Source organism: Sparus aurata, chromosome 22, assembly GCF_900880675.1.
Source record: "Sparus aurata chromosome 22, fSpaAur1.1, whole genome shotgun sequence".
Lineage (NCBI taxonomy): Eukaryota > Metazoa > Chordata > Actinopteri > Spariformes > Sparidae > Sparus > Sparus aurata.
Window position 1 is genome coordinate 21,884,056 of NC_044208.1, and position 14,946 is coordinate 21,899,001.

At 40.9% G+C, this 14,946-nt stretch overlaps 1 protein-coding gene across 1 annotated transcript; it reads left to right on the forward strand.

Annotated features, from left to right (window-relative positions):
- The first annotated feature begins 593 nt into the window (after positions 1–593).
- On the forward strand, positions 594–4,853 carry LOC115573727 (zinc-binding protein A33-like). The gene is made up of 6 exons (XM_030404638.1): positions 594–1,226; positions 1,371–1,466; positions 1,553–1,783; positions 2,865–2,887; positions 3,367–3,485; positions 3,666–4,853. The coding sequence occupies exons 1-6, from the start codon at positions 828–830 to the stop codon at positions 4,178–4,180; spliced, it is 1,383 nt and encodes a 460-aa protein (XP_030260498.1). The 5' UTR covers positions 594–827; the 3' UTR covers positions 4,181–4,853.
- Positions 4,854–14,946: the final 10,093 nt, after the last annotated feature.

Consider the following 14,946-nt stretch of genomic DNA (forward strand, 5'->3'; position numbering starts at 1 on the left):
TTCATTCAAAATAAAGAAAAGTAATCATAATGTAATCAAATGTAATTAGTTACATTACTTTGAGAAAGTAATTGAAATAGTTACACTACTATTACATTTTCAACAGAGTAACTTGTAATTGTAACCAACTACATTTCCAAAGTAATCTTTCCAACACTGTTGACTATGTAGCAGAAGTGTCAGCTCAGTTACCCTCGTCAGCTGCATAATCCTCACCTTGGAGGTTACAGTGTACCAACACTGGACACTCCCTCACAGTCACAGACTAACTCTCTGGTTCACATATCTAAAAACTGGAGGGGTGATAACTGGTGTTAACAGAAAGACGCCAGGCAAACTACATAGTTACATAGTAACTACAGGGTGGATAAACGTTTTATTTTGTAACAAACAGGTAAAAAAAAAGAAAAGAGTGTTGTCATGGACATAGGTGGGTTGATTTGCACAGTATCCAAGTCAAAATAAGATCAGTTATGAGTGATTTCATAAACTTGTAACTCAGCACGTGACTGGAAAGATGCTGCGTTCACTGCGCAGGACAGGAGTGGAGAGGAAAACAAGCCCCTCCCTCTTTTCTCAGAAAATCCGGGAAAAGTCACAGCACCGAAGGCTGCTCGTGATGAGGTATTTGTAAATAAAAAATAAGGAGGACAGTTCAGTAAGTAGGACTTTTATTTCTGTCACTGGGAATTTACGAGTGTTTGTTGAAACGAAAAGTACTGAACCTGAGCTCTGGCTGAGCAAATAACAGACGTGCTGTGAAAGTGAAAGTAAAGTTGTCTGTCCGAGACAAGAAAGACCCGACAGCCTCAGGAGAAATAAACAGAATGGCTGCAAACACGTCAGCGTCTGAAGTGGAGTGCACCTGCCCTGTGTGCTGTGATATCTTTAAGGAACCTGTTGTGTTGTTCTGCGGTCACAGCTTCTGTAAGTCTTGTCTTCAGGAGTGGTGGAGACAGAGTAGACTTCACTCATGCCCGGTCTGCAAGGAAATCTTTCCAATGGGTGAGCCTCCACGTAATCTGGCACTGAGGAACCTGTCTGATGCATTGAGACAAGAGAGGAGTCAGAGAGCAAACTCTAAAGACATCTGCAGTCTGCACAGAGAGGAACTTAAGCTCTTCTGTCAGGACGATAAACAGCTCATCTGTGTGATCTGTCGGGATTCACAAAAACATAAGAAACACAACTTTATCCCCGTCAACGAAGCAGCAGAAGCCCAAAGGGTGAGAAAATATATGTATTTTAAAATTATGTATTTTAGTAAAATCAACTGTGAGAGAAAGAATTCTTTATATTGTGCATGCATTGTAGCAGACAAATGTGTTGTTTATTAACTGTGTACTATGTGTTATTGAATGTCCCTGAAGAGCCAACTCAAGGTCCAACTTATGACCTTGAAAAGCAAACGGTTGTCATTTACCAGTGAAAAAGACAAGTGTGATAAAATGAAGAGCCACATCAAGGTAAGTCACAGACATAATGGTTGTGGAGGCAGAAAGCAGCATGTTGTTGTATACTTGGATCCAACAGTCAAACTGTTTCCCCTCAGCTCCAGGCTCAGCAGACGGAGAAGACGATCAAAGAAGAGTTTCAGAAGCTGTACCAGTTCCTGCGAGCGGACGAGGCTGCTCGGATTGATGCACTGAGGAAAGAGGCGATGCTCAAGACTGAGGCAATGAAGATCAGGATTATAAATCTGACTGCAGAGATCTCCACCCTCACAAACTCAATTGAAACCATAAAGAAGGAGATGAGGGCTGAGGACACCTCATTTATGCTGGTATTTACTGTTCTTCTCTTAAATTGTTTGGCCCGAGCAGTGCCGGATGTGGCGATTTTTTGAGCACTTATAGTAACAAATAACGTATACTTACACATCTGAACAAATATTTCAAGTGTTCCCTTTATTATGATAGTTTGATACTCAAATGCAACTTGTAGTTGCAGAGATACAGGGCGTTTTCACACCTGCCTTGTTTAGTTCGGTTGAATCGAACCCTGGAGCGTTTACCCCCTTGGTGCACTTCGTTTGGGAAAGGTGTGAACACATCAATCGCATTCGGGTGCGGACCAAAACAACCGGACCGAGACCTTGTTGAAGAGGTGGTCTCGGTCCGGTTCCAAACAAACTCTGGTACAGTTCGTTTGTGGTGAGAACATGATCCAAACTTGATCCGACCCAACTGCAGGAAGCATCAGTGCTTAACCCCGAATTTCCACTGGATACGTGTCCGCTGCGTTACGGCCCGATCAGGTGTTTTGCTCCGCCGTCCGGTAACCCCTGGTTGCGTTTTGAGTCGGACACAGCGCAGTACGGTAGGCAGCTGGCGTCGCCAGGCCAAGGAGTTCCCGCGATAATCACATGATCACTCGCGACCGCAGTTATAGGTCTGTGTCATAAAAACAACAACACGAAGTGTTCCCGACCGAAGGATCAGAAGAAGAGCTTGTGTTTGTCTCTTTTTTGAGATTTGTGTGCTGGTGTAAACACGGAGTGTTTTATTTTGAAAAGTAACCGGATGTCAAATTGTTGTTGTTTCAGTACTTGACTTCCTGTCTGTCCGGTGCTAAATTCAGCTGAATTGCTGCCTCGTTTTCGAAATTTAGACCAATTAGAGAGCAGTTCCCTCACGCATCACACATTTTGGTCCACCTGTAAATGCTGCTGTGTGAACACAAACCAAACTCGAGGCAGTATGCAACATTGTAACAAGTTGGTCCCTGATTCGGACCAGAGCAAACGAACTATAGGTGTGAAAACGCCAACAGACACAAAAACAAGCTCTTAACAGTTTAATATTGAATATTTAACAAAATTAGAGGTGTTGATTTGTTTTCTCTTTTTTCTTTTTGTTTGACAGAATATTAAATCCACTATGGAACGGTAAGTTGATTCCTGTTCACTTTCAAAGCCCAACTGAATGATAGTCAGCATTTTAAAGTGTCTACTGCAACATTGCAGAAGCAGGTTGATAAGAGTCTGGCAATGTCTCATCATGTGTGTTGGAAGAAGTCTTGGAAGTTAACGGCCAACACCAAATTTGAAAAATAAAAAACAACACAAAAAAACTACGTAGGCATATCTACTGTTCTCTGTTTCAATTGTTATAATTGTAGTCAAGCCCTTTACCAGTATGAGTTTCTAAAGCATAAATGTCACTCCTGTGTGGCAAAAAAAAAAAAACAGGTCATGACCATCAAATTAAAGTTTCATAAACTAGTGTTACCTACGTATATATGAAATGAGTTTGATATGATGAAAACACAGTGGATTGTAATTTTAAGGTACTTAAAGAATTTTAACAATGTGGGGTATTTTAACAAACTTCTCTAGTAATGTGTAGCTGCCTGATATTCTTTCAGATCACAGTGCAACCTGCCAGAACCAGAGACTCCATCAGGAGCCCTGATCGACGAGGCAAAACACCTCGGGAAGCTGCTGTTCACAGTCTGGATGAAGATGAAGAACAAAATCCAATACAGTAAGAAAAGTTATCTTGTTTCTGGCTAAATGACATTTTAATCTGCAGTAACAAGTTCAGGTAACTGATTAACCAGGCAGTTCTATGAGCACACTGCGATGCTTTTAGTAAAAACATATAACTTTACTGATAAAAATAACAATATATGTTCTCCCTTTTGCTTCCATTCCTTGTCTGAAGCGCCTGTAATTCTGGACCCCAACACTGGCAGCTCAGACTTGACTATATCAGAACAAATGACCCGTTCAACAAAAAGTGAAAAAGTTCAGCCACTTCCTGCGAATCCAGAAAGGCTGAACTGCACCCAAACTTTTGGCTCTTATGGATTTACCTCTGGTAAACACTGGTGGGATGTGGAAGTTGGGGGTTATTGGGGCGTTGGTGTGGCTGCTAGACCCAACGACCAGTATGCCTCTCTAAAGATCTGGGGCATCTACATGTGTGTTTGCACTGACATTCTGCGTGAACTTAGTTCATTTGATTATGTGAATATTGTACTTGAAGATTCATTTCCCCAAAAGGTCAGAGTGCATCTAGATTATGACAAAGGAATAGTGACCTTTTTTGACCTTGATAAGAAAACACTTGTACACACAATGAGACACACTTTCACAGAGCCGGTCTTTCCGTACTTTCGGGAGAATTCAAAAATCCTTCCAGCTGAATTGTCAGTGGTGATAAAACAACCCAGATAAACAGTGTGTATTACTGCGGAGGTTAAACAACGAGATGAAGCCCTGAAACCTCAGCAGTTTACAATACCACAGCAAATCCTGGACTTGTTGCCACATTAGATGGTAGATGTATGGCCAAATTGATATCAAATCTTTTGAAACTTTTATTTGTTTTTTAATCATTTTTAGTTTAAATTTCATGCTGCAATGTAAATGTATAAACTGTTATGATTTTATATTATATATCTTTTTTTTTTTTTTAAGAATAACCAGGCGTTGGGTGGCTGGATGTTTATAAAGCTTGTAAAAGAGACATTTAGAGATTAATCATGTAAATATTTTTTATTAGCTTCATATTAAGCTATCATATTTAATTAAATATTTCTTGGGTTTTTTCATGTTTTCCTGATTTCAGGGATTTTTTTCCAACCTGAACTGTTGTGATTTTGGGTTGTGTGAATGAAAATAATTGTACTTCCTTCAATATCAGCCAAAAAATGTGTATGAAGCCAAATGTTTTTGAGCTTCAGTTGTCAGCTTAACTCTTGTGCAGTGGAGGAAATAGTCAAATTTATTGTGCTATTTTGCAATTACCAATCATGCACCAAGTCCATTGTGCACGCAGTAATATGGCTCTTCTGATGTATGTAATGTGGATGTAAAACAAGTAAATAAATACATTGATATTGCAGCACACAGTCAGTCTGAATGTCTTCATTAGGAATCACCGGTTTTCCCATGATGCCCCTGTGTGGCTGCCTACATGCACACGCATAGCACAGGGATGAATCATTATGAGGCAATGCTTAATGTCTCCAGTGTACTGCCATCTCTCTCTCTCTCTCTCTCCCCCTCTCTCTCTGTTAGCCGCTGACACACACGCACACTCACACACACACACGTCCGAATCCCCACACTGATACTGAATCTCACTGGTATTACAGCTGGAATGCCTGCTATGTTTTTTCAACTAATGAAAGAATGAAGGAAAACAAACAGAGGGGCCAAATTAAAAGAGTAAAAAGGACAGAGAGAAGAAAACACACAGAGGGAGGAGAGGAAACAGAGGGAGAAAGTGGCGCACAGGCATCTCTCATCCACTTTGTATTCCCCTGCATGCTTCACATGACGAGTGTTTCTGAGGGGCAGCTTTTCTCAGGGCTAATGAATCAGAGAGAGACTGACTGACGGCATTCGCTCAAACGTGGTCGTGAGGGCACTGTTCCCCTCCTTCAGATAAAATTCGATCTTGAGAGAGAACTAGAAGAGAAAAAGTGATACTTGAGTGTACATCATGTTTTCCTACCTCTATCCAAGATTGAATTCATGTCATCTTAAATTGATGATTGTGTAAACGTGTCATTTTATATGGTGTTATCCCTGAGCCTGCTAATTTTAATGCTACAGAGCAACAATCTGGCAGATTAACCATTCTGGATTAACACCCCTCTTCTTGCCGTTGTCTTTTCTGCTTTTCTGCCTACATAAAAAGTCATTTGTCTTGTATAAACCATTACTTAAACACAAAGGAATTACGGCCAACCAGCATATCCAACTTTCCTTTTTTTTCCCTCAAAATCCCCTTCGAATGATCAATCACTGGATGTTGACCAGAGAGCACCGAGGAGCCGCTGAGTACAATACGTCAGATGTTATTTCGCCGAAAGTCCCATTTTTCTACTAATCAGATGAAATAAACACATTCATCAGAGGAACTTTCAAAGCGCGGGACGTTGTTTTTGTTACCGCGAGGAAATCAGTTTAGTCCCAGAACCTTACAAAGAGAATCAATCACGTTCGACATCAATGATTTTTAATCCGCGGGCGAAAAAGAAAATGCCTAACAGCTATTTGAGCGCACGTGCTCGTGTATTCGTGCGAGTGTGCTGCGCGTAAATCCAACGAGAGAGTGAGTGAGGAGGACGCTGTCGATGAACGACAGATCAAAGGGGCAGAACATCTCTCTGTGATAAGAGCGCCAACACGGCTGTGAACCTGAAGCCAGAACAGTGAGCAGATATCAAGTTCGGACACGGTGAGAAAGAAGACGAGAGACAAACGGGACAGGAGAGATGTGTCAGCGGGCCAAAGGTTTGAGATGGAACGAATACATAACACAGAAAGACAAAAAAAGAGATTGTTGAAGGTTCTCTATAGAACCCTAAGGTATGTTCTCTTCCAGATAAAACATCCGTCTATGAAAGGATCTCTAAAATATCAACCCTTTGTTTGTAGATGAAGGTTGATACAGGCAAATGACTTACTGTATGTTATCAAAGTTATAGATTATTAGTTATTCTATTCAATTTAGCCGTAGTGGGATTAGCTTAATGGCATAGCAACTGCAGAAAAGCAATGTGGACCACCAAGGCAATGAATAGTTTGAGATATTTTTCGATAATAATTTCTTTTCAGGGCGCCAAATACGTAGAGAGCTACAGAACCCTTAAAAGTTCTCCACAGTACCGGTTGTTCTCTGAGTGTGCGTGTATTTCGACTTCTGACGGGAACTGTGTGTGTGCGTAAAATGTTTGTGTGTCTTGGCCTCGTTTGAGAAAAAAGGATTTGCAAACGCAGACGTGGTGCCGAGGAGATGTATGTTACATAACGGTGGAAACAAGCACAACATGTGATGAGCATGTAATCAGAAATGAGCACGACATGCTGCACGATCGTTCCCCAAATTAGTGCGAACACACGCATTGGAAACACACACGTGCACTTTTATGTGGCTGTGTCTCCATCTGCTCCTTGTTTTCGGGTCCCTTTTGGTCACTTTTTGCTCATGTTATTGCGGTCTGGATATCTTCAAGGAACGGACTCCAAGTATATGATGTTGTAATTTCTCTCTCTCTCTTTCTCTCTCTCTCTCTCTCTCGAAGGGTTTATTGTTGTGTTTGGCGTTTATGTTGCGTTTTGGAGGCAATCATTGAAGAATTTGAGCAGCACGTGTCCTCAGCAATCATAATCATGAAATCCCAACTGGTCTCACACACCACACATGCACACACACCCACGCACGCACGCACGCACGCACACACGCACACACACACACACACACACACCACACATGCACACGCACGCATGTATGCACACACACACACACACACTTGCTGGCCTGATTGCAACTCTGTCTGGTCGGTATAAGGTTATACATGCAGATTGAATGTGTCAGTCAGGACCTCACAGGAGGACGTTTGGAGAGATGGTGAAGGAGGCAAGGAAGGAAGGAAGGAAAATAGGAAGGAATGAAGGAAGGGGAGAAAAGCCTTAAAGCATACAAGCTTAAAATGTGCATGAGTAAAATGAAGCTGAAGCTTTCCTCAAAAAAAATCTACACTGTTTATTTATTTATTTATTTATTTATTTTTTTTAAAGGCATGTTCCACCCAAAAAAAAGAAAATTCAGTCATTTTCCTATAACTCACCACCATGCTGATGGACAGTCAGGTGAGGTTTAGTACTCCACAAAACATTTCTAGGGCTTCACGCGCTTAGCCAGTGTAAATAATGTCTATTTAAATCAAGACTTGGATTATGTCAGCCATCTGATGCGGTTAATCAAGAGAATGCTGCAACACTATCATACCGTGAAGCTCCATATAACATCCCCTGACTTTCAGCATATAACGACTGAATTTTAATTTTTGGGCAAACTGTTCCTTTAAAGCTCCCTCATCCTCTCTCTAACACACAGCGCATACACACTAACACACACACACACCATCACTGGCTAGCCTAGATGGTCAAGTGCCGTGATAAAGTGCTGTCTGGTGTTCTCTCACTCTCTAAGCCCCCTGAGAGTAGATCAATACTCACTCAGCATCAAGTTACCGCTAATGTCTTCATGTTTTTAACCAGTCGGTGTGTGGGTTGTTAGTGAGCTAGTGAGTGTGTGTGTGTGTGTGTGTGTGTGTGTGCATCTGCCCCTGGTGTGACCCAAGTTATAATTATCATTAAATGTCAATGAAGGCGATGGGAAGAGTTGGACTCGATGGATAAATCTCACAGCCCTGACTCACAGCGCCTCCTGAGGGCATTTACCAGGAACTGCAGCTCCAGTATCAAGGATGCATGAACTTCTGTGACAGATAAGAAGATGGATCCAGTGGCGTGAAGAGAAGCTGTGATGTGTGTGACTCACTACTTTTTTCACATGCAATGTGTATCATTAATGAGAAGGAAAGGCCCTTCCCCTCGTACAGCCCAACATCCAGTGTCAGCTACTATTGCACATCTACAATAATGTTGCTGAGTCATACAGGATGGTTAACACATAAATAATATATGTCTGTTCCTGCTGAATCAACAGGTATACATTAACTTGAATGGATACTCTAGATAGCGATCAGTGTGGTTAGTGGTTTTGCAGGATTTAAAAATGTGTGTATGAGTCACACTCATGCCAGCGCTGACTTAAAGGAGCATCCTATTTTTATTTTTTTTTAAACTTGGCTCTTATTTCTACAGTTTTGGCTGATGTTTCTGTCCATTATGATGACATTGTGCTCACATAAGTGATGGCGGGGATCAGATTATTCAAAATATTCCACTAGTGGGATAACAAAAACAGTCACACTTCCTGGTCAGCCTTGAGTAACTAACTAACTAAAAATGTTGTGTTGAATCACAGCCATAAACAATTTTATTGAATTTTACATCCTAGAGTAGATGTTGTAGGGAAAAGCATTAAAAAGAATTAAAGGAACATTTCACCAAAAAATGAAAATTCAGGTATTATCCGCTCAGCCCCATGCTGATGGAAAGTCGAGGGAAGTTTCGTAGTCCGCAAAACATTTCTGGAGCTTCACAGCAAAACAGCATTACAGCATGTTTGTGGGCTACAGATATGTTTTGCGGATTACGGAAATGTTTCTATGAACAACGAAACTTCACCTAAATTTGATCAAAATGATATAATGACGTCATTTTTGTGTGAACTTCTCCTTTACGAGTTGTCCCGTCTTTCAGTGGCTGATGCCGAAAGACTTGTTCATGCATTTGTCTAGTCTAGGCTTGAGTTCTGTAATACACTGTTCTCTGGCTCTCCAAAATCAGCTATTGCAAAGCTTCAATTCAATTTATTTTGATAGCAATCATGTACAGAGCTACAATACAAAAATCCAGGTTGTATAAACCTGTAATCTCTCATTAATTTCTAAAGTATTTAGAGTGTCACAAATACAGAAACAGTAAGAAATACAAGTCAAATAAAAACAGAAAGACTGAACAAAAGCTTGAAATTCATTAGGCAGCTACATACAATGCTGAAAACATTGATCATTATAACAAAAAAAGAAAAGCGTTTCACCCCGTCCCACCCCTCCTTTCTCTCACCTCCACCTCTCTTTATCCATTCCCTCATCTCTCCATTCCAATCAATCTCTCCCTCCCCCCCTCACTAATGCACTCTTTCATGTCCTCTCCTATTTCTCCCTCTCTCTCTCTGCCGCCCTCTCTCCCTCACCCTGATGTCTCATGGCCCTTTTGTAGGCCCTCTACATTTTTGGGAGTAACGTGATCTCCCCCCTACCCATTTCTCCCCAGGGTGGTCCGTTCCTCTCATTCAAACAACAAGCTTGGGCTGAATGGAGCTGGCGATGAGAGGGGAGATGGAGGAAAGAACAAGAAGGAGGGGAGAGGATGGAGAGAAAGTAAAAAAGTAATGGGCATGTCAGACAGCAATTAAATCTCATCCGGGGTTCAATTATATCTCACACCGACAGGTAACGTGCTCATAGCTAATGCATCACATCAGGTGAGTGGATCATGTGTGTGTGTGTGTGTGTCTGTGTGTGTGTGTGTGTGTGTGTGTGTGTGTGTGTGTCTGAGTATTGTACCTGTGTGCCATCTGTTTGGTCAAATCCTGCAGCTGTTCAGCCTACAATATCAAGGCTAACCCAATATTACCCCAGAGCAACATTTCCACTTAAATCTACTTTACTTTTATTCAAAAACATTAATCATCAGAAGTTATCAGCTATTTAATGTATCCAGAGAGGTATTAAAAGGCTCAAAGCAGCATTAATTAACTTTCTGTGCACCCGGGGAGCCTTAAAGAGACAGGCACCAAAAGAAAGTGTTCAGACAACAGGTAAATAGAGGTGGCAGCAATAAACAGTGTGAGTAAATCTTGTTTTATGGACATTAAAAGCACATTTTAGACAACCTCACTAAAAGTATAAATCTGAAAATGAGGATTAAATGCGATCTTTAAAGTTATTTTAACATTTTTTTCAAGACCATATGATTTTAATGACACGTTTAAGATCTTGTCATGGTTATTTGCACAATGTCAAGTTTCTTTGGCTCAAAAGCAGCCACAGAGACCAGGACTTCATCACTTCATCAACTTTACAAATAGTTTTAATTGACTCATATTTTGAAGGATTTTAGAGGAAGTGGTGTGTCGACCAATCGGGAACCAGTGCTGTGACTCTTCTTCTAAGGCTTGAAAATTAATTCAGTAAATACCTCTACCAGATTTATTTTGCAACATTGAATTTATTCTGATATCTACTATAGATATAGAAGTAAGTGTTGGTGCAGTAGCAGTGGGACACACTTTTTCTTGTCCTATCCCTCTTTATGTCTGACACATGGTGTTTCTATGTTCTGCTGTCCCTCTCATCATCTCCTTTCTCTTTCATGCCCCCAATTTAATTTCACCTCTTTTTCTGCCTCAGGCTGTCATCCTCCTTTCCTGTCATCCCTGAACCACATTGTTTCTTTGTCAGGGGATGCAAACTCACAAACACACACACACACAGACACACACACAGAGACACGCACACACACACACACACACACACTCACCTATGCATACCACTGTGGTGCCCTAGACAGCCCTCCACAATGTGGATGCCCCAAGGGAGCTTGGGTAACTTAGTCCCCTCTATCTGCCAACTGCTGTGTCACAAAGGGGCTCGCATTACACACACACACACACACACACACACACACACACACACACACACACAAACACACACGATCGTTCATTTAATTAAACACAGGCTCATTCAGATGCACAAGCACATACTCAATATTTAGGCATGCAAATACCGTTGATCATATGATTCATACACACACACACACACACGCGCACCCACGCACACACACACAAACACACACACGCACACACACTTTCAGCAGATATCAGGCCTAGTCTCTTTCATTGCCAGCTTCAAATGGGAGCTTATATCGAAGGAGAAAGAGGATTAAGAGAAGGGGGGAAAAAGTGAAACTGAGCTAATGTCCTTACATACCAACAGGAAAGCTTTAAGGCCTCACACACACACACACACACAGACACACACATGCGTGTTCATTGCTACACACTCACTCACACAACCCAAAAAAACACTTTCGCTCTCCAACAACGCACTCTCAACGTTATTTCAAGGACACGGTCATTTTGTCACCCCGGATTAGCTGACTTTTTCATCAAATATCTAAAAAATTGTGTGTTCAAGTGAAAATCATTTTATCCTCACTTGTCACCTCTCAGAGTGCAAATGTGTTTAACCAAGTCAGTGCATGTGTGTGTGTGTGTCCGTGTGTGTGCGCTTCAGTTAGAAGTTGTTGTTATTGGCTGCAGGACTGAGCTTCAGCTCCAGTTTGGCTACGAGCTGCAAACCTCAGATCTGCACACATTCACTCTCTCTCTCTCTCTCACACACACACACACACACACACACACACACACACACACACACAGTGGTTTGTTAAAGTGTATGGAGGGAATGCTGTGGTCACACCTGGGAATGCTCTTTCAGCTAACCTGCCCAACATTTGCTCTCCCTCCATCATTTCCTCTCCAGAGAGGTGGAAAGTAACCAATTACATTTACTGACCTGATATTTACTTCTCCATTTAGGGAGGCTTTAGTTGTATGAATAACCATATATTGCCGCTTGAGTAGTATTCCGGTCTTCATAAAAGCTGTGTTAGGATACATTTTCAAAAATTTCTCTGAAATGTATTCGCTTTTTGAAAACTTTTCCTTACAAACAGTGAATCTTGCTAAAATAACACCACATAGACCTAACTTGGTTCTTATCAGAAACTCTATATAATTCATAATTTTGATTTACTGGCTTTCTTGCCAAGAGTTCAAAAAGATCAATACCACTTCCATATCCATACGGTAAATATGCAGCTATGCAGCAGCTGGTTAGCTTAGCTTAGCACAAAGACTGGAAACAATGGGAAACAGCTAGCCTGGAGCTCTCCAAGGGTAACAAAATCTGCTTTCCAGCACCTCGAAAACTCCCTAGTAAACAAGTTAGATCTTTCATTTGACAACCGTCCTTTTTTTTTGGTCTCTATGCTAAGCTAAGCTAGTCTGCTGCTGGCTCCAGCCTCATGTTGGCAAGAATAATATGTAAAGAGTGGCATCAATCTTCAAGTCTGTCAGCAGAAAAGCCAAAAAGCTGCCTGGGGTCTCTCAAATCAAAACATAACAAAAATATATAGCAGAGGTCTCGATTTTTTATTTTTTGTGTATGTCAGAAATGTTACATATTGTATCTTTAAGTCTGAATTTTATTGGTAATACGATCGTTTCTATTAAGGGTACTCGGTAATCTCTCTCCTACCTCAGTGAACGGATTACACCATCTAGGGGCAAACAGGAGAGATTATAATGTTAACACACACACACACACACACACACACACACACACACACGGTCAGACAGTTTAGCACACAGCATGCTGCTGTCATAATGTGCGGGGTGCACAGTGTCTCACAGTGTGAATTTTAATTCTGATTTGATTGGAATTAAAGTGGTTTTAAGCCAGAGTTAATGGGTTTAGTCTGGCTCTAATCCTGGTTTAATGAAGGCCTTGGTGGGCTTCTTGCCTCTTTCATCATCCTGGACTTCAGCCCATCATAATCCAAGTGGTGAATTAATCAACCACTTTATGGTAAATGTAGCGTGTGTGTGCACTGGGTGTGTGTGTGTGTGTTTTGTAAGGCACATAGGAAACAAATACCTGCTTTAATAAGGTTGTTGCTATTAATTTTTCGGAAAGTTCTGGTCTCTAATCGCTTAGAGAATAGCTGGGTCATGTTTGACTTTCTTTCTCAGTTGTGTCCATGCTGTGTGTGTGTGTGTGTGTGTGTGTGTGTGTGTGTGTGTGTGTGTGTGTGTGTGTGTGTGTGTGTTCTTCAAGGTGCAAACTCGGGTGCGTGCGCGCTCCCCCACTCCCCATCCCTATGTAACTGGAGCCAGCCCTCCCCTGTCAAAAATAAAAATCATTTGTCCGCTGCACGAGTGTGTCCATTAAAAATGCATGGTGGAGGGAGCTGGGGGCCGCTGGGGAAGAAAGCTGATACTCGGCTCTCCGGAAGGGCATCAGAGTACCAAGGTGGACAAATGGCATCTAGAGAGAAAGAAGGGGATGGAGAGTGAGGGTGAGGGTAAAGTGAATGGGTAAGGATGTTGTTCTTTTTTTTTTTTTTTTTGGATGATGAAACTCTCAAGTTGTAAGGGTCGTGTAAAGTCTTTCTCTCTCTCTCTGAGCCTCATATACAAACATGAATATATTCAATATATATAATAATAATAATATTATAATATATACATATCCCTGTGAATTTAATACAGGGATATATATCTTTATTTAGAACATAATCATGCGGACAAGAAACCCTCACGGTTTTATTTTTTATCTTGCAAAACTAGCAACAAATCTTTTCTACATTTGAAATACATATTATACATGAGGTAATACCACTCAAAACAATTACTTTTTCTACAGTCTCACCTTAATCAATTTTTGGGAGGTAACTTGTATCTGTGTTCTACTTGTTAAGTGTCATAAGATGATTTTACCAGCAGTGTTACAGTCACAATGTTGATTTAAACACAAGATGTCAGACATTAAGTATGTCCCCCGTATGTACAGGGACCATCGTAGCAAAACAAGTAATACTGTCATATGAATACCAAGCAACACAAAAGTCTCTCAAGAGCATAAATCTGGATAAAACAATGAAATATCACGATTAACCCCAGTTTAATTAAAATGACTATGAGGATTAATAATAACCATAACGAAATTGCAGTCTCTGATGATGTCGTTGCAGGTCATTTATAATCATCAGAGGAATCACCAGACTGTTTCATAAACACTTAAAAGTTCCTCATAGTCGCTCTAAAACAGTGAAATGTTTGAATGCGATTATTTAAATACATAAATACATAAACTAAAAACTAATGAAAAACTAATATTCAAATACCTAAACTAAAAAATGTTAAGGTGTCACGTACAATTGTATCTAGTCCGCAACTGTACCACCCACTACATAGCTACCCTGCTACCTACAAACAACGAAGCTAGCTTAGCTAGGTCATTAAAACTAAACTAAACTACAAATACAGACATCGAATTTTTGTCTTGTCTCCAAATGATACCGCTTAACTGTTAAAATTACAACCAAGCTAAGGATGTGCTAGTGCTAATCAGTCACATTAGCTTCATAAGTGCTCTGTATAGCCTACTTCATTTACTTACACTGGCCTTTTTTTCTTCTTTTCTAGATTGTCCGTCATTAGCTGTTTTGAATGCCGGCGTGAAAGCTAAAGATTGTGGCTAATATAAGCTTGTAACCCGCTCTACGCCTGGCTGTAAATAGAAGGCCGGGGATTTGTTGGACAGCTATAAACATGGAAATGTTGCTGACCGGAAATTTTGACTGAAATACTGATTAAATCTGCACGAAGGCACCGCAGAGTGTTTTTCCTACACCATAACAAACCCTTTTTAGTGTTTGACCTTTCA

Bases quoted from the DNA above. Each gene is read 5' to 3' on its own strand.
- LOC115573727 (XM_030404638.1), top strand. From the start codon at position 828: ATGGCTGCAAACACGTCAGCGTCTGAAGTGGAGTGCACCTGCCCTGTG. The intron at 1,227-1,370 runs GTGAGAAAATAT...ATGTCCCTGAAG, and splicing joins AAGCAGCAGAAGCCCAAAGG to AGCCAACTCAAGGTCCAACT. The intron at 1,467-1,552 runs GTAAGTCACAGA...GTTTCCCCTCAG, and splicing joins AAATGAAGAGCCACATCAAG to CTCCAGGCTCAGCAGACGGA.